Source organism: Curcuma longa, unplaced genomic scaffold (genome assembly GCF_044706935.1).
Source record: "Curcuma longa cultivar G26 ecotype Majalengka, Jawa Barat unplaced genomic scaffold, ITB_CL_G26_1.1 contig_20822, whole genome shotgun sequence".
In the NCBI taxonomy this organism is placed as follows: domain Eukaryota; kingdom Viridiplantae; phylum Streptophyta; class Magnoliopsida; order Zingiberales; family Zingiberaceae; genus Curcuma; species Curcuma longa.
Window position 1 is genome coordinate 19,249 of NW_027431495.1, and position 27,183 is coordinate 46,431.

Below are 27,183 nucleotides of genomic sequence, written 5' to 3' on the forward strand. Positions count from 1 at the left end.
AGCCTGATAACTTGAGCAATCTATGTCTCTGGTGCGTCCATCAACCTTTGCCATGTAGTTCATTGAAGCTCCAAATATTCATAGGCAGTTGATTATATCGGTGATGGTAGACTCATTTTCTTGCTCAAAAATCAGTTGGTCATCAAAATGTAAGCCCTATGTTACTATAAGTTGAAATGGCCATCTCATTTTGATCGGCATTCACGGGTTAATATAGAAGTTTGAAAACGTACGATTAGATGCCTGAGCTCCTATGATTACAAGTGGGAGACCATCGACATGAGCTTTTAAGGATTAAAGTGTGAGATCACTAATGAGATACTTGAACTCTTAGGATTATAAGTGTGAAATCATCGTTAAATATTACAACAGAGGGTAAGAAAGAGATTCATCATATTACGGAACTCACGTCACGTGCTAGGATCGTGCGATTCATGAGTGGGTTACCCATTACGTGTCACTCCGCTATTGGTCTTCATCCACCGTAAACACGTGTTTATTGTATAAAAAACGAGAAACGCAACAACAACAACAATAACAAAAAAATTCCAAGTTTTTATTAGAAGAAATCCACCCAAGTTGATGCTTCCCGGCGATCTCGCCGCGCCCAAGCGTGTCAAAGGACGGGAGAGCAGATTGGCGAAGAGGGGAAAGATGGGGAAGGCTTGGATTCGGCTAGCTGTGGCGGTGGGCGCGTTGGCGGTGTTGGCCGGAGCGGGCCGGCGATACGGTCTCAATGCGGAGACGGCGATCGAGCCGTTCCGGCGGCTGTCAGAGAAGCTCGGGATGTGGACCATTCCGGTGTATGTGGCCGCCCATACCGTCACCCTCGCCCTTTGCATGCCCTACGCCGTCTTTTTCGAGGCCGGTGCTTCCCTGCTCTTCGGTTTCTTCCCTGCTGTGCTCTGCGTCTTCTCTGCAAAGGTTCTCGGCGCCTCCCTCTCCTTCTGGATCGGACGGTTAGTCATCCCGATCACTTGTTTTGTACTTTCGTTATCTGCTTTATTTTGATCTGTGATTTGGTTACGTGACGTCTTATAGATAACGCTGACGTTTGATCTTCTTTACTTCATTCGCATGTGAAAAACTATAGTTGAATAAATTGTAAGAATAAGTTTGATCATCCGAACTAGTCATCGGGAAATCATCCGAACTAGTCATCGGGAATATTAGTCTGTTAATGATTACTCATTGTTGATGCCTCTGATGCCCTTTTGGAGGTTTATCATCTAAACATTGAAAAATGAAACTTGCTAATTTCATGATTAGAATACTGAATCTGCATGACTTTGTTTCTACTAACAATGGAGGTCAGTTTCTGTTGTCATTGGACAAATATTTGGAAGATCTTGGCCACAAGAGAGAAAATGTAGATTTGTCGGTCCTAGAACAAGGGTAAGAGCTTATTATACTTATCTATACACATAATTACGGAGGTGCATTTTCCATTAGGGTAAACTAAATGCATCTCATTTTAATCCTCAAATTTAGTGGACATGGAACTAAGTTAATAAAATTGGATTAATAAAAATAAAATTTGTAAGATACTTTTTCTAACATTTCTGTGCATATAATAAGATTTTGTTTAATTCAATAATAATAATGAAAATTGTGTTTGGTGCATCGGTTTAAAGAGTCTATATTTGATGAAGAGTTGGGTTGTAAGTTTGTTGGCCCTTTGTAATTTGATGGAGCTTGTTCAACCTAGAAGTTGGTTGGAGTTCAAGATTCAAAAAGGACAAAACTTGAATGAGACTGCAAGGAATTTTCTTGCTGGAGTCACGCTCTATTGCCCTAATCAGATGAAGAATCCAAGGAGAAGGAAATATACCTTTGAGCAGGAAGCTTGTGGGTATTTATAGGGTGGAGGATTTGACTCAATGATCAATCAATTTGACCTTGGACATGTGTCAAGATGTTGAGATTGGTTGACAATAAATTGATTATTTTGTATTTTTAGTAATTATGACATACCAAATATAAAGACTGTATTAACCAAGTTAAATACCTCATAATCAAATTTTTTGCAGATAAAGCTGTGATTCAAAAACACATATGACCCTAGATACTCAAAGGAGAACTCTATGGCAATAAAATTAATCTTCTAAAGACAAGAGACTATCCAAAAGAGCCTATCACTTGTGTAATATTTTGGGATTCCATCACCTTGTGGGCATGAGAATCTACAGATGCCAGGTGAGGTGGTGTTATATTCCCACCCATGACTTGGTTTGGTACATCAAAACCAGAGCAACCTTGCACACTGTCACTAACTATCCACAAAATAACCATATCTTGATAGGGTGTTGAGTATTTCCGATTGCCCAGAATTTTAACTTAGGTCTACTAAGACCAAGACCACCTAAGTTGAGTTATACCTTTTCACCCAATTATAGGTTCACTCAACTCATCTCATAACAACTTACCTGTGCAAATTTCGTCTTGACTTTTTGTCCTTCGGATGAATCGAGCTCTTTTGGTTCTCTCCCTGTGATTCCTTCTCGCTCCACCTATATACTCTTCTACCAAACTTGTCATCCCTCAGATGCACTGAGCCTGTTGACTCCCTTCCTGTGCCATCTTTTTTACATGCTTGCATTTTCTCCTCCAAGTGTAGCTGGCTTCGATATTTCTCATCCTTCAATTCCTCGAGTATCCCATACTATCTTTCTCCTACTTCCAAGGACCCTGAGTCATCAAATGTTCCTGTGTATACTCTTAAGTCCCTGCATACTTAGATACACACATCAAATCACAAGGTAAGACCTAACTTAAATTCTTTTGCCCAAGCATCAAAATCTATAGTCAAACCACTTGGGTTTCAAATGATCTCCCTCTTAACCATTTGGGGTATTAATATCTTCTTGCCAGAATTGGGTGTCTATCAAGGTCAACTAGTGTTGTAAATGACAGTAGGTGATGGCGGAGCGGTCACTGATCACCTACCGCCTCGGCTGCCTAAGCGGTTGAATTTTTTATACTATTTTTATACATAATATTATAAATAGTCATCATTTTTTATGATGTTTATGCATAACTAAGTTTCATACAATATAATATCAATTTATATAAGGTACAAATAAATATATAAATGCAACTAACAAGATAATTAATAATGATTCATCACCATATTAATATTAAAAAAGTAATATCATTACTTTTACTAAAAGTCTAAGTTTAAAATTCAAAGTTTCAATCCAACATGGCAACAAGCAACAAGGACTAGACTAAATATAACTAATATTCTAAATCACCTGCACATGCAACATCAACTACATCTATAATCCTCATCATTAGACTCAAAATCAACATCTTCTTCATTCTTCTCCTCTGATGTATCTAAATCCTCATCAAGTTCTCTAATGGAGATGTTCCTTGTGCTCCTTGGTTGTAGTACTTCATTTGCTCTCGAGGCCTCTACCACCATTCTCTAAGTGAGTCTTAAATCCAACTCGACCTCATCTTCATCACCACCATCAACAAGCCAACTTTGAGCTTCATTAGCATGAGAGGGATAGAAACAACTCTTCATCTATTTCTCTTTTACTCTTCTTCTTCATAAGATTGACATTGAATTTAACATTTATAAGATCATTCAGTCTTGATGTCTCAAGCCTATCCCCTTCTTAGTATGTATCTAAACAGTTAGAAAATTAGTAAAAACTAATAAAAGGAAAGAATAGATAATATAATTTATGAATTATTACTTACCCCTTCAAATTGACTTCAATTTCTTTCACACCGCGATGAACTACTTGTCAAAAAGAGAAATCTCATTGCCATTTTTTTATAAGTTTGACCACCATCCAATTTTAAAAAGTAAAGAGGCAAAAAAAAAATTAATAAACTCAAAAATAGGTAAAAGAGACATATATGTTAGTGAATAGAAATAAAGGAAAGAGATGCACCCGGATCAAAGTCATGGCACACATCTACCTTCTCATATGCCGCGATCGTCATTTTTCTTCTAAAGTTTTCGGATTTACTTTTATACTTCAACAATTCATCATTAGAAATGGTGGATTGCATGTTCTCGTCGGTAGGAAAAATTCTGTCAATACAATTCAAGAATTCATTCATAACATTGATGTCATTTTGTATGCTTAGATCTTTGAAGTAAAAGATCAGATTCAACAAGTAAGCGACATAACATAATGCAAAGGACCATTGAGTGTACCCGTAGACTTCTCATCAATAATCTTCAAAATAGGGGTGACATTTTCTTTTTTTTTTGAAAGTTTTTCTAATCTCTTCCTTGGCTTGTCTAAGTGCACCCAATAAAAAGGTCATTGAGGGCTTTTTTTCATTGTCAACAAGGCATAAAACTTTCACTAAAGGGGTGAAAACATTCAAAGCCAAAGAAATACTATTCCAAAAAGAGATACTTGTTATTGTCGCTCTGCTGCTTTTCCCCTTACACTACTCTTTACTTTTATGTTGCTCCACTCCTCGAATGTAAACATAAGTCTCAATTGATCTTTTTTGTCTTTGAGACTTTCTAAAGTAAAAAAAATGAAGTAGCAAATCAAGTCACCCTGAGTCTCATAATATCCCTCTTCTTGGTATATTTTCTCATAATAGCCAAAGTTCTATGATATGCTTAATGAATATTATTAGGGCCTTTGCTTTTTTAAGCATTCCACTAAACTTGGATAGCTTTCCAATTACTTCAAGCATGAGGTTGATTGTATGAATCATACAAGAGGTCTAAAAATTTTAAGGTTGTGTAACCTTCAACAACTCCACCACCGCCATATTGTTTGTCGCATTGTTCGTCACTATTTGAACACATTTTGAGGGCTAATTTCATTGATGTATTTTTTCATAAATTCAAAGATGTAAGCACCGGTGTGTTCCTCCATGGATTCTTCAATAGAATCAAGAAATGAAGTATTTAGTTTGCAATTAACACATAAATTCATAATGCTTCTCCTCTTGTGATCTGTTCATGCATCGATCATAATTGAACATCCATTTTTCATCTGCACTTTTTCATATTTTTTAGAGATAATTTGGCCCTCTCAGCTTCTTGTTTCTAAAGTGGTTCTCTTAGAAGATATTGACTTGGAGGTTTGTAGCTCGGGTTGAAATGGTCGATCGCCTCTGCAAATTGTTTTAAGCTTTGATTGTAAATTGCATGAAAAGGAATCCCCGCCTCATAAATCCATCTTGTAAGGTACTCATGCATATCATTTGTAAACTTTAACTTCAATGCATCATTTATGTTTTGTTTTGCATTTGTTGGATCGATCGTGGATGCCCATTTATCAATTGACCTGAGGTACTTTGACTTCTTTTTAGAAGAATCTCTCTCCACTTGACAATCTTCATCCTCTACATCAACATCTATATTTACTTCCACCCTCTCTTCTTTTAGTTCTTCCACCCTTTCTTGCTTTTTATTCTTTTTATTTTTAAGATAAACTTTTACTCTTTTTTTGTCTTCATCAGATGCTTTAGGGCATGCTTCAACTTGTCCTACAATACTCGCAATATGATACTTCATCCGTTAAACTCCTCCTTTAATAAACCTCTTACACAGTTTGCATGTAATTCAATCTCTTTTTTCTTAGAATACAACACCTCCATAATCCCAAACAATATCATTAGACTTTCGCTTCAATTCCACCTCTGGTTATTTCTCATTTTTCATCATTAATCTTCAATAATTAAATAAAAGATAAAAAATTAGAATAAAAACTTACTATAAATATATTAACTAAAAATAAAAAAATTAATCTAAATATTTTAAAATAATTTTTAAATTTATAGATATTAAATTAATAGGATAATTTTATTAGGTTTTAATTAAGTCTATTTAAATTATCTCAATCATAACTAAGATTTGATTAAAATTATCAATATAAAGTTATTCGATTAAATCCGAAGTTAAGTTAAAAAAATAGAAAAACCTTTAGCTTCGGCGTCTCGGCTTGGGGTGCAGGACGTGTTGTTGGACATGTCGCTTGGGTCTGGCGACGAGTCCGGACCCGGATGCATTGCCTGAGCCCGACGATGGGCCCAGACACGTCACCTGACAATGGGCCTGGACATGTCGTCCGAGCCTGACGATGGGCCCGGAAGCATCACCCGAGCTCGGCGATGGCCCGGAATTATTGCTCGAGATCGACGATGTGTCCCGGGACCAATGACGAGTCCGAAGTTGAAATGCTGAAATAGAGAGTTAGGATTGTGCCATGTCAGATCTAAAATATGGTGGCAGTAGAAGGGATGGCTGCGGCAGCAACGATCGCGATAGCAACGATGGCGGCGGCAACAACAACAACAATGGGACAACAGCGGTAGTGGTTTGAGGTGGAAGACGGGATGAGTTGTTTTGAAATCACCTAAAGCACCGGGGTTTTTTAACTTAAGTTGACCGCCTAAAATGCTACCTTCCATAAGAGCAGTGCGGTTGATATCTCGCCTTCCGCCTAGATGGCCGTCTCAACTGCGATTTAGAATACTGATTTTAGTCTTCCAAAATATAAATTTATGTTTGCCCTTGAACATATTTACACCATCTTACCATCTTAATTCCTTTTCTCATTTATTGATCTATTGCAGCAACATCTAATTGCTCTTGAATGTTATTTTAATTGTGTCCTTTCTAGTAACTAAGATGGTATCAACATGTTCAAAGGCAATAATAAATTTTATAATTAGAATAATTAAATTGATTAGAGTGGAAGATCTAGAAAATGATGTGACCAAAAGAATTTAGTAAGCACAGTGTAATTTGATTCCACAATGTTATCTACTTTCTACCAATTCAAATTTATCTTGATCTCAACAACTTTACTAATCTTTACAACAATCTTTTTCAAAATTAATAGTCTTTTGTGCTTCTTGACACGACAACACTCAATTCTCTTTATATGTTCAACTTTACCATTAAACACTCCCATGATTCATCTTGCTGCATTTTAGATCTTATGTGAAATACATATAGCATGAATATAATCAAACTCTTCATTCTAAACTTCTCCATTGATTTTGTCTTGGGGAAATCTTATAGTTATTTCCTTAGGCTTTGTTTACTTGGGAGAAAGGAAATAAAAACTACTAAAAAGTTTTCATCTCTATTTACTTCTTAAAAAAGGATAAATTATATTCTTTTCTTTTATGTATTTTGAAAAAAATAAGGGGAGTTATTTTCCTTTCTTTTATTTACCTAATGAATAGATCAATTTATAAATCCGTCGACATATCATTTTTTCATCATTGTTGCTTCCGCCCAAATCGGGCGGAAAGAATTCCCTCCTTCAATGTTTCAATGTGCACAACTATTTCTTGCAGTTGCGATTGACCTCATGCGACCGCAATTGGAGGCCCCACTCGACGTCCTCTTCCTTTGTAATGTTGTCTTCCTATCAGCGGCCTCGTGAGGGCGCCGTGCGCTACAGGGAGGAGGCAACCCAACAAGCGCGACCAACCTTGGAGGTTGTTCGCAGGGATGACTGCCCCACGAGGCCCGAGCGACCTCCTAGGTCACTCGTTGGGCCAGCGGCCTCCCAAGGGTGAGTGCGATCGACCTTGGAGGTCACTTGCGTGGTCGGTGGCCTGCGAGGGCAAGCTGAGGTTGCTCGATGTCGGCCGTGCAAGCGCAAGCAACCTCTGAGGTCGCTCGCGGTCGGAGGTAACCTTGGCCCTATGATTCTCTTTTATTTTTATCTTTTCTTTTTCATCCGTTTCTCTTCCTTTCGTCTAGAGTTTTTCTTTTCTCTCTCCTGGATTCTTTTCTTTTCTCTTTCCTTTCTCTTACCCTTCCCTATGGAGTTTTCCCACCATTCATTTCTTTCCTTCCCCTTTCCATCTTTCGAAGTAAACATACCATTAATGTTCCACCGCCTAATTCTTTAAAATTAGAAACATTCTTTTTCTTCTTAAATTTTCTACATTTTGATCATTGTCGATTAATTAAGAATTCCCTAAGAATCTTATAATTTTTACATAAAATTTGATTGCCTTAGTAAGGAAAAAATCTATTAGATAATGGTGACTATCACTTGTAAAAATAATTAAATATTCATTTTGTTTTTTAAGGAATTATCAACAATTATGAGATCATTATATATAGCAAAATAAAAATCCATACTACCCTCTACATTTCTTTAACCAAATCCAAACCCTCTATGTACATCTTATAATCTCCAAAATCTCCTTACATGCCCATTTGAATCTACTGCAATAACTAGTTTTTCATTCATAGGTATATGATAATTTCATCTAGGTTCTCCTGAAATTCAATATGGATTTCCATTCAATCCTACTTAAGGGACTTAAGCACTTATAATATCTAGTATCTTATTTCCTAAAATCAACTTTTTCATAATAATTCTCTCTAGATCTCTTAAATTTGACAATTTTATCCTATAATCCTTACTAGTAGTGTTGTAAACCACGGTAGGCAATGGCGGGGCAGTCAGTGACTACCTACCGCTTAGATGGTTGATTTTTTTTTTTTTATTTTCTATACATAATATTATAAATAGTCATTATTCTTTATGATATTTATGCATAAATAAGCATCATACAATACAATACAATTTATATAAGGTATAAATAAATATATAAATGCAACTAATAAGATAATTAATAAAAATTCATCACCATATTAGTACTAAAAAAGCAATATCATTACTTTTATCAAAATCCTAAGTTTGAAATTCAAAGTTTTGGTACCGTACCATGCCATATCGATATAGTTTTGATATTTTTTAAATATAAAATATATTAACTACAAAAAAAGATTTAATCTAAATATTTAAAAATAATAAAATAATTTTTTAAATATATATTAAATTAATAGAATAATTTTATTAGGTTTTAATTAAGTCTATTTAAATTATTGCAATGATAGCTAGGAGTTAATTAAAATTATTAATCTAGAGTTATTTAATTAAATCCTAAGTTAAAAATCTAAATCCGACCCTTTTATCGTTGTTTCGGCTTGCGCAATGAGTTTGGATGCATCACTGGTCTTCGACGACACTTTCGGACTGGTCGTCGAGCTCGGATAACACATTTAGACTTATTGTTAGGCCTATTGTTGGGCTTGAGCGACGCATTTGGACTCTTCGCTGGGCCCAGGAAACGCGTTGTGGCGAGCCGACACAGGAACGTCTCAAGATTTCAATCCATGACTAGAAATATATAAAAGCTAACCTAATAGTGGCGATGGTTCTAGGCGGAAGGAGGTAAGTTGTGGGTGACTTGGGTTGTGAAGTTATTTATGTTTGGAAAGGTTGTAGGGTTTTTTAAATGTTGTTGACTTTGACTGTCTCATCCATTGCCTCGCCTGCCTCACGCGCCTTCTCGCTTGCCTCACCAGCCTCGTCTCATCTTTGACCACCTAAAGCATCGCCTAAGGTAAAGGTGGTGTGGTTGATACCTACCTCCCGCCTAGGCACCGCTTCAGCCGTCATTTAGAATACTGAAGTCAACAAATGATTGTTCGTAATATTCGACTAGACGTTCATGTGTCTTCAACTTTGCATGAAATTCTTATACAATGTTTCTTGAAATGCCCACCTCCTTTGAAAGGTCACTATTAGTTGGATCACTGGAAGAAGCACTAGAGTCACTTAAGTGAAGGTACAAAATGCTTAATGGAAGAAGGTGCCAAACAACCACTAGAAACAAATTACATAGTGAAAGGGTCTACTGGATGAATAACAAAGAAGTTCATTTTCTCTCCATTAATTTGATTTCAATCACATAATTCTCAACATGGAATGTCTCGTTATACAAGGCCTAATTGCAGGTTTCCTACTTATGTGAACTTTAATTACCTTTTTGTGTACTCTGCTGTATCTTATTACTTCAATTAAAAGTCAAGGCTCGAGATTGACATAAGTCCCTCTAGGACAATAGTTGCTTGTGAATTGCCTAGGCATTTTCAAAGTGGTTGTGAGAATCTTCTCTTATACAATATTTCTTGGTTCACAATATCACACGATACCAAAGATCTATTTTCTTGATTCACATAGGCTTCGGGAAATTCTTTAGTTTCTTGTATTATTTCATCAAAACAATCCAACTTGCCTTAACATTAGTAGCAGCAATTTCAATCTCATCTATGCTCCTCTTTTGTCATGGTTTCTATTTGAACTTTCCAATTTGACACATTTCGAACTCCAATTGTGAACTCTGATAAAGCATCAACTTGTGAGTTTAAACTTTTAGATGGTATATTCAAAAATAGGTCAAGGCTTTATAAAGTTTCCGTACATACCATATGCTTGTATTGTAATAATATAGGGTCATATCTTGTATATTCTCCATTAGCATGCTTCTGTACCAATTATGAGTATTGTAGGATCAATATGGCAGCTAGAGAAGGTGAATAGTTGAAATATGAAATAGACAATTTAAAATCTCTAAAGCAAAGTTTAGTCAAATGTTAGTTGCATGGTGAAAACTGTTGGGTTGCAATGGTGCAAATATCGTCCCACATCTAAAGCACATGGAAAAGATCATGGGTTTAAAAGGATGGAAGATATCTCTATTGGTATGAGGCCTTTTGGGGAGAGCCCAAGAGCAAAGCCATGAGGGCTTAGGCCCAAAGTGGACAATATCATGTCATTGTGGAGATACAGACATCCTTGGGGACCCAACAAGTGGTATCAGAGCAGGTTCGCTTTTGAAGGACTAACCGCCCGATAAAGCAACAGGACGATGGCCGGCGCGCATATCCATCCACCCAAATTCGAAGGGGATTTCACCGTTTGGAAAAAGAAAATGGAAGTATTTTTTCGTACCGATTTTGATATTTTATTATCTATTAAATACAGTTTTGCAGTTTCAAAAGATACGAATGGGGATGAAAAAGAAGAATGCCTATGGAATAAGAAGGAGCAATCTGAGTCCGTCGCCAATGGTAAGGCTGAATTCCATCTACTAACAGTCTTACCTACTCAAGAAGTAAATCGGATCGGCACCTACCACTCCGCGAAAGAACTATGGGAGAAGTTCTTAGAACTTGATGAGGGTTCTCAAAAGCCAAGTCAACAAGGAAGGACCTTCTACGAAATCAACTAACAAATCTACGAATGATGGAAGGAGAAACGGTGGCAGAACTTCACGCAAAAATTAAGGAGCTAATCTCCGGACTCACCCAACTCGGCGAATCGGTAAGTAATCGCGATTCCATTCGATATGCCCTCAACGCCTTCCCGAGAATCCAGGAGTGGAGTACAATTGTCGACGCCTATTATATTTCCAAGGATTTAGAGGTAAGTACGCTAGATGAAATGTTTTCTATTTTTGAATTACATGAGTCTCGGTGTGTCAGGATCTAAAAAAATAGGCAATATTGCCCTAAACACAAGGAGAACGGAAAAGGGATCAGAATCCTCGACGGACGACGAAGAGACAACACAAATGGTAAGAAATTTTAAAAGTTTTTTTAAAGCTAACAAATTTTCAAGGATGCAGAAGACAAGGCGATCTCCGAAGAAACGTACTGTCCGATGTTATAACTGCAACGAGGAGGGGCATCTAAAAGATCAGTGTCCCAAATCCAAGATTCAGCCAAAAAGGAAGAAGGCATTGAAAGCCACCTGGTACGAGACCTCGTCTGACGAATCAGAAACTCAAGAGTACGCCGGACTTGCTCTGATGGCAAGTCATCAAGAAGAGAGCACTGATGAAGGGGGAGCAACATCAGATGAAAGTATCTTCATTGGCATGAGGCCTTTTGGGGAGAGCCCAAGAACAAAGCCATGAGGGCTTAGGTCCAAAGTGGACAATATCATGCCATTGTGGAGATACGAACATCCTTTTGGACCCAACAAGTGGTATCAGAGCGAGACCGCTCTTCACCGGACTAACCGCCGGATGAGCCATGATCCAGATCTAACCATTTGGTTTGAACCTTAAACAAAAGAAGTGGGTGCTCCCGTGTCTGAATCAAGAGGACCAGACACCAAGTGAGAAGTCCTAGTAGGTCGGGTGGATCGAGGGGCAAAAAGTCCTAGTTGCGGCTAGGTGGAAGTCCTAGTAGGTCAGGTGGACCGAGGGGCAAAAAGTCCTTGTGGGTCGAGGATTCAGATCGGGGGGCCTGTGGTCCTTTGTTTGAGGGGGGGATTGTTGGGTTGCAATGGTGCAAACATCGTCCCACATCTAAAGCACATGGAAAAGATCATGGGTTTAAAAGGATGGAAGATATCTCTATTGGTATGAGGCCTTTTGGGGAGAGTCCAAGAGCAAAGCCATGAGGGCTTAGGCTCAAAGTGGACAATATCATGTCATTGTGGAGATACAGACATCCTTGGGGACCCTACAAAACAAAATATACAATAATAAAACAGGCAACGGTAGCTCAATTCTTTTAGTATGGTTTGCAATCTAAAATTCTTACTCCACAGCCTATAAACTCGTAACACGAGTCACCTCACAAAAACCCACTATCATTTTTCCTTATTGGAGGAAGAGGCTCTTACAAAAATACAATGAGATTGAAACAACAAAGCAAATCAAAGCATAAGCCAATAGAGCTTCAAGGTAAAAACTGTTGGTGCAGGGAGCACCAGATGATCGAACCTTGATTTTGATGATGGCACGAGGTTCAAGTTAAGTATGTGGTGTGTACTGATGTGTTTATCTAATTGTGCAGGGAGCACAGGAAAGTCCTAGTTGAGGTTAGGCAATGAAAGTCCTTGTGTGGAGTTTAAGCAAAGGAAAGTCCTAGTGTGGAGTCTAGGCAAAGGAAAGTCCTGGTCTAGAGGACTAGGCAGAAATCTTAGCAGGATTAAGTGCACCAGGTGAAAGTCCAGGCAGGTCAGGTGGACCAGATGCATGGCAGAAAGTCCAGACAGGTCAGGTGGACCAGTTGTTTGGCGGGAAGTCTAGGCAGGTCAGGTGGACCAGTTGTCTAGTAGCAAATCCTGGGAGCCGAGGATTGAGACTAAGCGGGAAGTTCAACAAGTCTGGAGGACTTGTTGGCAAACAGGTAAATTCTCCCGAGTGGAGTGGGTAAGGGCGTGTTCCTGGTGTGGAACAGTAGACGTCGGTCTAATTCAGGATTTCATTGGAAATCCGAAGTTAAGACCATAAATAGTTCAAAAACTGTTTTCTCCTTCCTGTTACTTTTCCTTTGTACTAACTTGTAATGCAGGAATAAAGGGGCGAGAATTTTGATTCCGAGCGACCTTATCTGAAATCCAAGCGACCGGAGTCCAGGCGCCCGGATTTGATCTAGGCTTCGGATGTCAACGGAATCAGGCCAGCGGAGCAGTGAGGTGGCAAAGTCCCAGTGGTCGGGACACCTCAACTTCCAAGCGCCCAGATTGGTTCCAGGCGCCCGGATTCGGATAAACGCTGTGACGGTCAAAGTTCATCCGGAACCTCCACGTCAGCATACAGGTGCCCGGAAAGGGATACAGGCGTCTGGAAGTGCCGAGTCAGCAGCGCCGATGGTGGATCGATGAACAGCTTGGAGGCGCCTAGAAAGGCTTCCAGACGCCCGAAAAGCCCAATAAAAGAGCTTCAAGGGAGACCCCTCAGAACAACAATTTCAGAGCAACTCGACGACTGTCTGCGCGCGAAGAAACATCTTGGAGGTCGTCGTAACGTCGAAGTTCTGCACAGAAAGACTACGACTCTACAACTTTGGTAACTCGATTACTATTCTGTACTTAATTTCAAAGAATGGTAATATTTTTACCGTTCCTATTTTTCTGTAATCGACAAAATTCCTATTCGTAAGAAAGCAGTTTCATAGTGGATTAGTCAACGTAAACGATCAAACGATTGTGGGCCTTGGAGTAGCAGTCTGTGGCTGTGAACCAAGTAAAAAACATTGTCTCTTTGTGTTTGTGTTTTGAGTTTTGTGTTTTACAATTTCCACTGCAATATTTTTCGCTATTTAACTCTGATCGATCGGACTTATGAACGAAAACGAACGGACTTTATGAAAAAAAAAAAAACGCTACAGATAGCGCTATTTGCCCCCTCTAGCGCTCTCTTCGATCCTACAATTGGTATCAGAGCGGGGTGCTCGAACACAGTGCAACCACTGGTCGAGCAGGTTTTTCGAAATTTTTTCAAATTTTTTTAAAAGTTATTTCATTTTTCTCCCACACTGCTAATCCAAGATCAAGTCTTGGAACAATTTTCTTTATTCTTTCTGTGTGATAGAAAAAATGGCTCATCAGGAAGGATTCAGTACCGCAAGACCATTGCTGTTCTCCGGGGAGGACTTCATCCACTGGAAAGGTAGAATGGAGTACTACTTGAAGACACAAGTGAAGATGTGGATAGTCATACAGACGGGATTCACAATCCCGACTGACAATGACGGTCTATCACAATCCTGCGACAAATGGGATGTGGCCACAAGGAAAAAGATAGAAGATGCAAAGGCAACCCAGACCTTGCAATATGGGTTGACCAAGGAAGAATTAAACCGAGTTGGGCTCTTCATCAGTGTAAAAGTCCTTTGGGACAAACTGATTGAATTGCACGAGGGCACCTCGGATACAAAAGTCAGTAAGAGAGATCTCCTAATGAACAAATTGTACTACATCCGAATGATGGACGGAGAATTGGCAAGTGCACTTCACGTAAGGATCCAAGACATATTGAACGGTCTACACGCAATCGAATAACCCGTGGAAAATCAGGATATCATAAGGTATGCTTTGAAAGCGTTCTCAAGGAACACTTTGTGGGCATCTATGGTGGATGCTTACAAGCTCTTTAGGGACCTTTTTAAAATTAAATTAGACGAATTATTTTTGGAATTTGAATTGCATGAATAGACTAATGCTGAAACAGGAAGAGAAGGGTATAACTCTTATTGCAGGATCATCCAAAGAAAGAAGATCCAAAAAGATAACGGAAGAAGAATCTGATACATCGTCAGATTCAAGAGCAATGACGAAGTGACAATAGAATTGGTGAACTTGGTCCGAAAGATGCTGTGAAAGAAGCACGGTATAAAGAAGTCAAAAGTGAAGAAGGTGGTTTAGAAGTCGAATTCCAACAAACCTTCCACCAGCAAAACAGAGCTAACGTGCTACCGGTGCAAGGAGAAAGGACACTTTAGATCAGAATGCCCAAATTAAAAGAAGGAACGAAAATCAAGAAGGAAGGCACTAAAAGCAACATGGGATGAATCATTATCAGAAGAGTCAGATGAAGAACCAACAACTAAGCTTTCTTGCGCTTCCGGCACGGGATGAACCAACGGAGACCGACAACGAATCAGACACCGACTCAAGTTCAAGCTACGGATGCGCATCCATTTCCGAAGATTTCAATACCGCTGTAAGTACTGAAAAATTATGCTCTATAATTTTTAGTTTAACAAAAAAAGCTTTGTAAATCCAATGCCCAAGTTGAATTGCTCTAAGAGGAGGAGAAAGTCAACTCCAGACCGCCAACTGAAGTCACTCAAGTTGAGGACTCAACTCAAGTTAAACTTGAGGAAGAGAACTCTCAATTGAAACTTTAAGTTGACGATATGAAAAGATCACTTGAGAAATTCACCTCAGGTTCCAAGTATCTTGATATGATTCTTGGAAACCAAAGGGATGGATATAATAGATCTGGAATTGGACATAAAGCTAAGCATAGAGCATTCATGACATTACTGCACAGACCCAAGAAACCAAGAGTCCAAGCATGAGGTTCATAAATCTAAACTGACTAATCCAATTGGATTGAACCAATTCTGGGTCCCCAAGGATCAAATACACTATTTGATCAGACCCAATAGGGGTCGTGATCCAGGGGACCTAAAACCTTGCTTAAATGATTGCTTGCAATTTTTTTTTTTATTTTTTTTTTGTATTTTTGCATTTAGAACAACCTAGGCTAGGTAAAGACAAATATTTGATTAACACTTGCCCAACATAGTACCAGGGTGGGGCGAGATGATAGTACGTTAGGGAAACCTAGTTTAAATAGTCAAGCGGGGTAAGGAGTACCTTACTTAGTTTGCTTAGCTAAGTCGAACTAGCCGAAGCTACCTCGCCACATCCTAGACTAGTTAGACCAAAGTTTTTCTCTAGATTAGCTAAGCATATGATTTCCTGAATCAGCTTTGTCTTAGAAAGTGGTCGTTGTTCCGATAACCAAGAAGGCCCCTGTGCCTCGCCACCGCTTGGAAGCTGACTCTTGAAATGTATGTTTAGAGAGTCGAATGGTTAAACTTGAATCTAACCCAAGGTTAATCAAATAATAGATAACGGTGAATTAATTAAATAAGATAAAACTGGAAAAATCATCTCACACAACCTATAGGATTAATTGTATGATCATCTAAAAATGAGTGAGATGAATTAAGATTTAATTAAAATTAATTTGATGAATTTAACTAAAATTAATTAATCAATAAAACATAGCTTAATTAATTAAAACTTTAATTGAAATCAATTGATTATTAAATGTACCGATTAATAAAATCTTAATTAATTTTATTAATTAATTATTTTAATTAATTTTAATTAATCTTTAATTAATTTTATCTTAATTAATTTTAATTAATCATTAATTAATTTTATCTTAATTAATTTTAATTAATCCTTAATAAATTTTATCTTAATTAATCTTAAATTAATCCTTAATAAATTTTTTTTATTATTAATCATTAATAAACTTTACCTTAATTAATTTTAATTAATCTATAACTTAATTAATTTTACCAAATTTATAACTTAATTCTTACGTAATAATTCTTACCAAATTTTACCAAATTTATAACTTACTAATCCTTTACCAAATTTATAACTTAATTTAATAATTAATTTTACCAAATTTATAATTTAATAAAATTTTACCAAATCTTTAATAAAATAAAATTTACCAAATTTATAAAATTAATTAATCAATTTTACCATATTAAAACTTAACAAATCAAACTATTAACTAAATTAAATCCAACCCAAAAATCTCGAAACGGACCCGAAAAGCCCGGCCCAGCTTTTTCCAAGCGCCTGGAAATTAAAATCCAGGTGCCCCGAAGGGAAAAATTAGAAATCGACCCACAGATTTCCCAGGCGCCCTCGGTTTTCTGAATCCGGGCGCCTGTAAAGGAAATCCAGGCACCCCGCACCGCTAAGATTCGAGTGTCCCGATTCCGCTTCCAGGTGCCCGGAACCCTTTTATAAAAGTAACCGCGACCCCACCAAATTTTACCACACCAAAAGTCTCTCCTATCCCCAAATCCCCCTTCCCGCGGCACCGGCAACACTCTAGGTCGTCAGTTCTAGTAATATTCTCCAAAAATGCCTAGGTAAGCCTCTAAAATCACTCTCAAATTAATTAATTTTATTTTTAATAGTTAAATCCTTTATTCTTATGCTTTAGGATTAAGAAACGGGGTAATGAGGCTGGCCCCTCTAGGACACCCAGCTCTGACCTCAGGTTCCCTACTGAGGAACATAGAATTAGGTTCATGTCATTATCATTTATACCATTGCATTCTAGATATATTTGTAGGACATTCTTTGCACGTTCATGCATACCTTCGGTGGAGGTCATAGACTATTATGGTCTTTAACGACTAGTTTATTGTACCAACCCAGTTAACACGAGCCTGTGTGCTGAGCTGTATAATAATCTAGTTTAGGTCGATGACCTGACCTATTCCATCCGAGTTTAGAGGGAGGGATATTTCTATTTCACCCATTGTCATTAGAGATTTTCTAGGACTTTGCCCCTCACAGTGTCCATTTGCATGCTACCCACCTAGGGATGTACCTTTTGGGGATCCCTACTCTCATGTCACCTTAGATCTCATGCATTTATATTTTTTTGAGGAGGAGCGGGTTCCTACTGTGACTCAGTTCTCCTCTGTCAGATTTAGGATACAGAACTATGTCCTGTATAGGATGTTAGTGACATGCATTTTACCCCTGACTACCAGGGACGTCGCTATGATGCGACCATTTCATACTTTTCTACTTTATGCATTGATTCATAGATTTGATGTAGATATTAGTCTACACATTTATCATGCCATCATATTTTCTTCCAGCATCACCACTAGCAGGAGGGTCCACATACTCTACTGTCACATTTTGACCTCATTTTTAGCATCACTAGGGTTTGACATCACCGATGGTGAAGTCAAACGACCTAATGAGTTTGACATGCTAGGGATTAGGAGTCTATCATCAGTTGGGATCAGTGTAGATGAGGATGGGGTGTTGTCCTGGAGACGAGGGCCCCAACCCCAGCCACCACCTCCACCAGTCGCCGTCGACGTGGATGACGACGACCTAGACCCAGAGGATCTACTCCAGCTTCCTCCACCTCCACTTCCACTTACCTACAGTTCAGTGACTGACTAGACTCGAGGAGACTGTTCAGAGTCTGCAGCAAACTATGCTCAGTCGATTTGACATTCAGGAGGAGAGAAGCCTAGCTAGACATGCCGACATGATGGATAGACACACTCAGTCGATGGACTTATTTAGGGCATGGAGCATGAGTCATCCACCACCACCCCCTTAGGAGATATACTTTCGATTAGATCTGTACTGACTCATTGACATTGTTATACACTTTTTCAGTATTATTACCTTAGTTTGCATTTTAGTCCTTTAGCTAAAATTCTCTTGCTATGTTTGGTAGACTAAGGGAAAACTTTGAATTTTTCAAAAACTCATGTTTTCACATCTACTATTATTTAGTTTTCCAAAAATGTTTTAAAAGTTTTTTTTCTTTTTGAAAAACTTATTTTTAAAATTTTTGATTTCAAAGCAAATGAAAGGAATATTTTAGCCTTAGACTAGAATTTCTCCCTAGAAAGCATGAACCTATAGATCTAGGTTGAGCATCTCACAAAGCACACTAGCTAACTTGTTTGTGTATTGTGAAACTTAGAAAGGTATGAGATGCATAGGATTTTAGCCTAAGTTCCAAATGCTTATATCTATGCATCGAACCAAAACTTAAAATATAAACAAAGATGATGAATCAAGTTAAGTGTTACTGAGCATAAGCTAAATGGAATGATACACTTAAACTTGACTAACTGGGTCAAGCTACTACTTCTTAGTAGTTAGTTAAAACTTAAGTTGGGCATGCACCCCATGGATACATTTTTTTTCTAAGTACTTTCTTTATAGATAACATGCTTAGACTCAACCCTATAGACTAGTTTATTTTGATTATATCAAAGGAGGAGAGATATAGATATTTCAAGTTCAAATAATTTTTCAAACATATTTTCAAAATACTTGTAAGGGACTTGAATGATTTTGTATCAATCTGATCAAAACTGAACCATGTCAAGTTCAAGGGGAGAGAACAAAAGTTTTTAAAATCTTATTTGTTTTCCCAAGTATGAATTCAGGAGGAGTCCTGAAAGTATGGGGAGATAGATCATGCTATTACATTGCATATCCATTACATGCATGAATTTTTCTTTCTAAGCATGAATTAAATGATTTCATTTTATATTTTCTTAACTTGAAACTCAGGTTGCCATAATAAAAAAGGGGGAGATTGTTGGTGCAGAGAGCATCAGATGATCGAACCTTGGTTTTGATGATGACACGAGATTCAAGTTAAGTGTGTGGTGTGTATTGATGTGTTTATCTAAGTGTGCAGGGAGCACAGGAAAGTCCTAGTTGAGGTTAGGCAATGAAAGTCTTAGTGTGAAGTCTAGGCAAAAGAAAGTCCTAGTGTGGAGTCTAGGCAAAGGAAAGTCCTGGTCTGGAGGACTAAGCAGAAATTTTAACTGAATCAAGTGCACCAAGTGAAAGTCCAGGCAGGTCAGGTGGACCAGATGCATGGCAGGAAGTCCAGACAGGTCAGGTGGACCAGATGCATGGCAGGAAGTCCAGACAGGTCAGGTGGACCAGTTGTTTGGTGGGAAGTCTAGGCAGGTCAGGTGGACCAGTTGTCTAGCAGCAAATCCTGGGAACCGAGGATCGATGCTAAGCGGAAAGTCCGGCAAGTCCAGGCAAATAGGTAAATTCTCTTGAGTGGAGTGGGTAAGGGCGCGTTCCTGGTGTGGAACAGTAGGTATCGGTCTAACGTAGGATTTCACTGGAAATCTGAAGTTAAGACCATAAATAGTTCAAAAATTATTTTCTCCTTCCTGTTACTTTTCCTTTGTACTAACTTGTAATATAGGAATGGAGGGGCGCGAACTTTGATTCCGGGCGACCTTATCTGGAATCCAAGTGCCTAGATTTGATCCAGGCGATCGGATGTTAGCGGAACCAGGCCAGCGGAGCAGTGAGGCGGCAAAGTCCCAGTGGTTGGGGCACCTCAGCTTCCAGGCACCCGGATTGGTTCTAAGTGCCCGGATTCGGATAAACGTTGTGGCGGTCAAAGTTCATCCGGAACCTCCACATTAGCATACAAGCGCCCGGAAAGGGATACAAGCGTCTGGAAGTGCCGAGTCAGTAGCGCCGATAGTGGATCGGCGGACAGCGTAGAAGCGTCTGGAAAGGCTTCCAGGCGTCCGGAAAGCCCAATAAAAGAGCTTTGAGGGAGACCCCTCAGAACAACAATTTCAGAGCAACCTGATGACTGTCTAAACATCCTGGAGGTTGTTGTAACGCCGAAGTTCTACACAGAAAGACTACGACTTTACAACTTCGGTAACTCGATTACTATTCTGTACTTAATTTCAAAGAACGGTAATATTTTTACCGTTCTTATTTTTCTGTAATCGATAAAACTTCTGTTCGTAAGAAAAGAGTTTCATAGTGGATTGCCCAATGTAAACGATCAAACGATCGTGGGCTTTGGAGTAGCAACCTATGACTGTGAACCAAGTAAAAAACATTGTCTCTTTGTGTTTGTATTTTGAGTTTTGTGTTTTACAATTTCCGCTGTAACATTTTTCGTTGTTTAACTTTGATCGATCAGGCTTACGAACGGACTTTACGAAAATCGAAAAAACGCTACAGATAGCGTTATTCACCCCCCCCCCCCCTCCCCCCGCGCGCGCCCCTCTAGCGCTCTCTTCGATCCTACAAAAACCTCAAGCCCAAACGCTTGGACCACCTTTACCCAAAGCCATGATTATTGGTCATTTGTGATCTTTCATGACTCACTTCACTCTTGATCTACTTAGGCTTCTCCATTTGCAAGCATCTGCTGAACTTCTCAATTTGCCAAGGATGAAATCAACCTTAACCTACTTGGATTTTTCTACCCATTGTAATTGCAGTAACTTGTCGAATATTTTGCACATGTACACTTAACAAACTTCATTAGTTTCCACAATATTAGCTAGTTAAACCCTTTGCCAAACACATGGAAACCACTTAGTCGAACTCAACCACTTGGAACATGATTGTACCAACAGAAACTTCCAAAGTTGGGATGACAACTTTAATCCTATTATGGAAGCTACATATCCTATTATTATTTGTTGTTGAAAAAAATGAGAATCTCATTGCATACTTTAATGTCACTCCTTGGAATGGTTGGTAAGTCACATGCTTTGTTTCTTATAGATGAACTATCTATATACAATACACAAGCATTATTACTTGGCCATGGAAAATATTCTAGGTTTTCTTCTCCTACACCATCATGTATGATTTTCTCATTTTCACCAATACATGTAAAATCAATAACAAAATGAAATTTGAGATATGACAGTGTTTTTATAGGTAATATCGAACTCATTCTATTGCCCATTTCAATAATCTCGATGATATTTTCCACTGAGGCAATACTTACTTTAAAGGTTGGTCTGGGGCTATTATTGGGTGTATTTCAAGGTCTAAGTGATGCAGTGGATAACTATTGATTTCGTTGATTTGAACACGAATATTGGAAACAATGATGTAGCGGATAACTATTGATTCCATTGATTTGAATACGAATATTGGAAACAATGATGCAGCGGATAACTATTGATTCTATTGATTTGAATACGAATACCGTAAATAATTTTCTAAACCCTGTTGATTTGATAGAATACCAGGAGATAGGTAACCAAACTCGATGTTTGGGAAATAACGACGCAATCACAAATATTATTGATTAAAAATTAAAAGTCTAAAATCAACTAGACAATGATTTAAATAGACTCAAGACTCTAATATTGCAAAGATGAAAATACCCTCAAAATGCTAACTCGACAAAAATAATAAAAAAGATTAAAATTGTTTTTCTCTTCTTGCATCACTAGGCCTTTTAGCAGTACAACCCTTTGCATCTGCATTTAAGAACTAATTGGTTCAACCTCTTCCTTTGGTCTCTTGGCATATCTTGTATTTTTTCTAGCATAAAATTTCTTAGCAGGCTTGGTATCTCCTCCTGCATCAGGTCCACCAATAATATCAACTATTATTGGTTTCATTTGCTTTGAGATTATTGTCAATCATCTTTCTTGTAATCTTCTTTATGTCTCCTTTCTTGATTAACTCATCTATTTGTCTAGAAAAATCCTACTATTTTTCTGTACTTTGACAAATCCTTGTGCTAATAACAAACGTTGAAAGATTTCCCTAAGCCTGTGGGATTTTGTGTGGTCATGGCTCTTCTATAAAACCTTTTCACTTCACTTGCATTATAATTTCAGTTTTTCTTACATCCAAAGGGATTGTTTCCAGGAAATTCTAATTTTGAAAAGATGGAGGTTTGAAAATCTCCAGGAAATTCTAATTTCCTTTTTTTCACACATCTGTGAAGTATTGTCTCTTTTCAACACTTTGCTCGAGATTTACTTTGTTCGAGTTAACATACCTACTAGCTCATTCCACCAGGGTGGGGATCAGCTAATGATGAATAGAATTTGATAGCTTTTTTTTTTGTTTACAAAGTATATGAATCTTATGAGCCAACTAATTCTTAGATGTATGGTCCGACCCTACATTCTACACACTAAGTAAATTCAAGAAGCGAGGTAGTTTTTGACGTGGCGCTCCAACATCACTAGTTGTTCAAACGCCACATGTATGCGTTGCGTGGAAATTTGATAGCTTCATTGTTTCATAAAAGCTTGTATTACTACCACATATTTCCTCGATTTGATTCATTTCAGTAGCAAAACAGGCTAAAAATTTGAAACTAGTTCATGTTGCTCTTGTTGACGCGAAGATCAACCATCATTTTGTGAGGATGCTTGCTTCCTGCAAAATGGTCTAAGAATTCTTTAGCTAGTTGGCTAGAAAAAATAGGCTGAGCAGGTAGGGTAGTAAACCATCGAAGGGCATTTCCCTTTGGAGTGGCAGGAAATGATTTGCATAGAATTGCATTGAGGTGCCAAATTATGCCATATCAGATTGGAAAAATCCCCAAATGATCAGCAGGATCAGAACTGCCATCATATACCCCTATGATTTGTTGGCCTAAAGCTGTTTTGGAATTACCTTATTTGTGATAAATTAAATTTGTTCTCTTCACCTTCCCAGTTAGGTCCTTCAGGTTTTCATTTGCCCGCTTTAGTTGGCCAGTCTGGGGGAGTGCGAAATTTCATGTTCCTCATTTTTCTTCTTAGTTACTGCCTCAGAAGATGTGTGAGTACACTCAAATGTAGGTGGAGGTGAGGCCTACTGATGTTGCTCTTCATGTTGATTGGGACGGCTATAGTATCTATGGAAGCATGCCTCTTACCGTACAAATTTCTTGTTGTCATGATACTAAGAGTTGCACCTTTTGGATAGGAATGTGTGCTTGACGATCCAATCCCATAAAAAGAAAATTGTGATGCACAATTTTCCACTTTGTTATGATCTGCAATAGCTTGGTCAGCCCTTTCTCTAGTGCCAATTTGTTTTTGTAAAAAAAAAAAAAAGCTAGAGCTAAAAAAATGATTATTTTTCTGTCCATTAATTTGATTTTAATCACAATTCTCAACATGGAACCTCACAAATATTATTAATCTTCATTATGTAGTTTAGATGGACCATGCATGGCCTAGGGTCTACTATAGCCAAGTTTTTTTTCATGAGTGTTTTTTTGATACTCATTACTATCCACTGTCTTCTTTTCTCTGGTTAAGACCCAAGTTGTTGTGAATGCAATTCCTCTTAAGATAATGTAAGACAAGTCAATCTCTCCCTTTCGACAACCTTCTTGAAACAATTAAAAGAGTATGTTTAGGGAACTAAGGCCTACTTTAATGCTTTAATAGAGCTTCTAACGTTGACACTAGTGCTTAATCTAAACTGCATAAGGAAGTTTATAATATTTAAGACATTCCATATTGAGAATTATGTGATTAAAATCAAATTAATAGAGAGAAAATAATCATCATTGTTATTTTATTTTTAGTTTTCTTTTTATACAAACTGTAATCACAAGGAACTTAGCATGGTTATAACCACACTGAGTTTATATTAATTTCCTTAAACCCAAATGATTAGTCTTAAGTTTCGTACATCAGGTTATAGCTGTGCTGTTGGTGATATGGCAAACTGTTAATGACAATAATGCTACTTCATTCTATATATTTAAAGTAACATGTTGATTTTGCCATTTGAGGTGTGTCAGATATCAAGAATATTAATCCAAGGTTGAGAAATGGAGGGACCTTGTTGATTATAGTTATAGATTCTCGAACACCTCTAGCAGACAACTAAGAGTTAAATGATGACCCATGCTATCATAAAAAGCAGTTGTTCTAAGATATCTAATGTGCTTGGTCAAGGTTTAATAGGCAGACCAGTTCAAGCCTATGCGATCACAAGTAAAAATTATTCTCCTATCTATTTATTAGTAGTGGGTGCATAGAGTGTGCTATGTGATGATAGGGCGCATTGCCTTCCACACCACACCTTGTGCAGCCTCTTATATGTCCTCTGTGGGCTCCAAGTGCCTGACAATGTGTTTAGGCACATTAAGGGTCTCCACCATCCTGAACAAAACTCGAGCCTGACTATCAGAAGCCACATTAGATGTGCAATCAAAAGACATGGTTACTTGGGAAAAAGATAAACAAGACAGTGAATCTAACAAAAAGAATTGTGATGTGTCCTTTATACTGTTACTGTCAGTCACAATTTATCATCTAATTTCCTTGAGATTTTACATGTCTTTCATATTTATATAGAAGCAACTAAATTTTCAAGTTTGTTGCCAAGACATGACTATTGATGGGGAAATAGGTTTTTAGATTTGGTTGGCCTACTCAAGTAACTCCTATTTACTACAATGAATTATTTTAGATGTCTTAGAGCAATTTCTTTCTCAGACATAGAAAGACATCATTTTACCTTGTTTGATTCCAAACTATCAATGAAGCATGAGAACACCAATCAGGTGAACTAGTTTGATATCCATCCATTATAGTTGAGCTAAATAAATTGACCTTGCAGATAATGACTAATACCCACAACAATTAGTGTCCATCGATTTATTAGTCACGTAGTTATCAGGCAATGTCTACTTCCCTTCTTGTTTTTTTGTAATCAGAAACTCTCTTAGCAGAAAGAACATGTTTCATTTCTGAGCTATGCCTTCTATATCCAAGCTGATAGATTTAGTTATTGTTTGACAGGGCAATTTTTAGGAGTTCAAAATTGGCAAAGGAATGGGTACATAGCAACAGATACTTCCATCTCCTTGCCAGAGGAGTCGAACGTGATGGTTGGAGATTTGTTCTTCTTGCTCGATTCTCTCCCCTGCCTTCTTATGTCATCAATTATGGTTTGGCTGCCACAAACGTGGTGTTCCTTGTTGATTTCCTTCTTCCTACTGTTATCGGTTGTTTGCCAATGATTCTTCAGAACACATCGCTTGGCAGCCTCGCTGGGGCAGCTGTAGCCTCGACAACAGCTTCCAAGAAGTCCCAAGTGTACTCGTACTTTTTTCCTTCACTTGGAATTGCTTCCAGTGTTCTCATATCCTGGAAGATAAAGACGTACTCTTCTGCATTTGCTGAAGAATTTAAGCAGCCTGTATCTGCGAAGCACACCATCGTAGACGATGATTCTGCTAAGTCATCATCCAATTGAGGAGATTACTGAAAAAAACAACACAGTAGAACAAATGAATTAGGTTTCATATTGCGTGAGGTTTTCTTTAACCATTCTTAGAACCATTCATATTTAATCCTATTCAGATTGGGACTAAGAAATGAATTAGTTTCATGTGTGTGAAGTTTTCTCTAACCATTCATATTCGATGCCATTCAGGCTTGAACTTGTATAATTCCGGAGCAGCTTTTGTCACATTAAGCGCTGTTTTTAAATCCGGATCAAAAGGTTGAATCACTCGAGCCACAAGTTTTCATATGGAAGTGGTTAAGTTTGAGTGACTCTATTGATCTGATCTAATACAGTTGGGTTATCCTACAGTTCTAGATTTAATTAGTTGAATTAGCCTGTCAAATTCAATTTTGAAAATGTTGAGAATACAATAGCAGTCATATCAACTAGTCAGCCTTTAGTTTCTTCTCTCCCTTGGATTCCTTTTAAGTATACAAAGTCCTAGTTCAAGTTTGAATGTGTTTAAAATTTTAATATATTTATTCCATTTTTTACAGTCAAAGATTACGATATTTTTAAAGATTTAATGAAAAGAGCTCAAGAGTTTAGAGTCCATACACAATGTCTTATGAAAAAATCCATATTTTCTTCAATTGTCATTGAAAGATTCTTCATCTTTTAAGTTAAGATTGTAAGATGACAAGGGAAGATTTGATATTCCTTCGTTCGATCGAATCTTTCAATTCTCTTTTGCAAAAAGTGAAATCCACCACCTTTGGCTCCATATGATCGGTCTCACGATCATATGTGAGGAGGTAAATTGAGAAACTGCAGTTAGTCACGACGCAGGAGGGTATTGTCTGGTTTCGTCAGGATTCGAACTCTTGCCCTCTTCTGCAACTCTGCTGCGTCGTAACCAACTCAGCTATGTCCTGGGGGCAAATCTTTCAACTCTCGCCTAAAGGATTCATACGAGGCCAAAGAGGCACACAAAGTCTAGATTTTTTTTCTTCATTTTTTGTTACGACCTATTTAAATCAACTTATTTTTCATACACCTCAAATTCAAGGTCCTAGAATGACAAATTCTAATATTAATGTTCTAAATCACAAAATGATTTTATGGGCATATTTAAAATTAGGCTACCACATATATGACTTCAAATATCATATTTCGATTCCCAATTATGATTCATTGTAGGACATTTTCCTTCAATGAAATGGAAAACTTGGGATGTCGGATTGTTGAGTCGCCTATCACTTATGCTTCTGAATTTATTATGATGGTTGATGAAAAATTAATTAATTCGAAGGATTGGATACTTAGA

General features: G+C 37.8%; 1 protein-coding gene across 1 annotated transcript; it reads left to right on the plus strand.

The window, feature by feature from the left end:
- Nucleotides 1-555: 555 nt before the first annotated feature.
- Nucleotides 556-26,190, plus strand: LOC141817529 (uncharacterized). Its single transcript, XM_074705168.1, has 2 exons — nt 556-959; nt 25,427-26,190. The coding sequence occupies exons 1-2, from the start codon at nt 583-585 to the stop codon at nt 25,881-25,883; spliced, it is 834 nt and encodes a 277-aa protein (XP_074561269.1). The 5' UTR covers nt 556-582; the 3' UTR covers nt 25,884-26,190.
- Nucleotides 26,191-27,183: the final 993 nt, after the last annotated feature.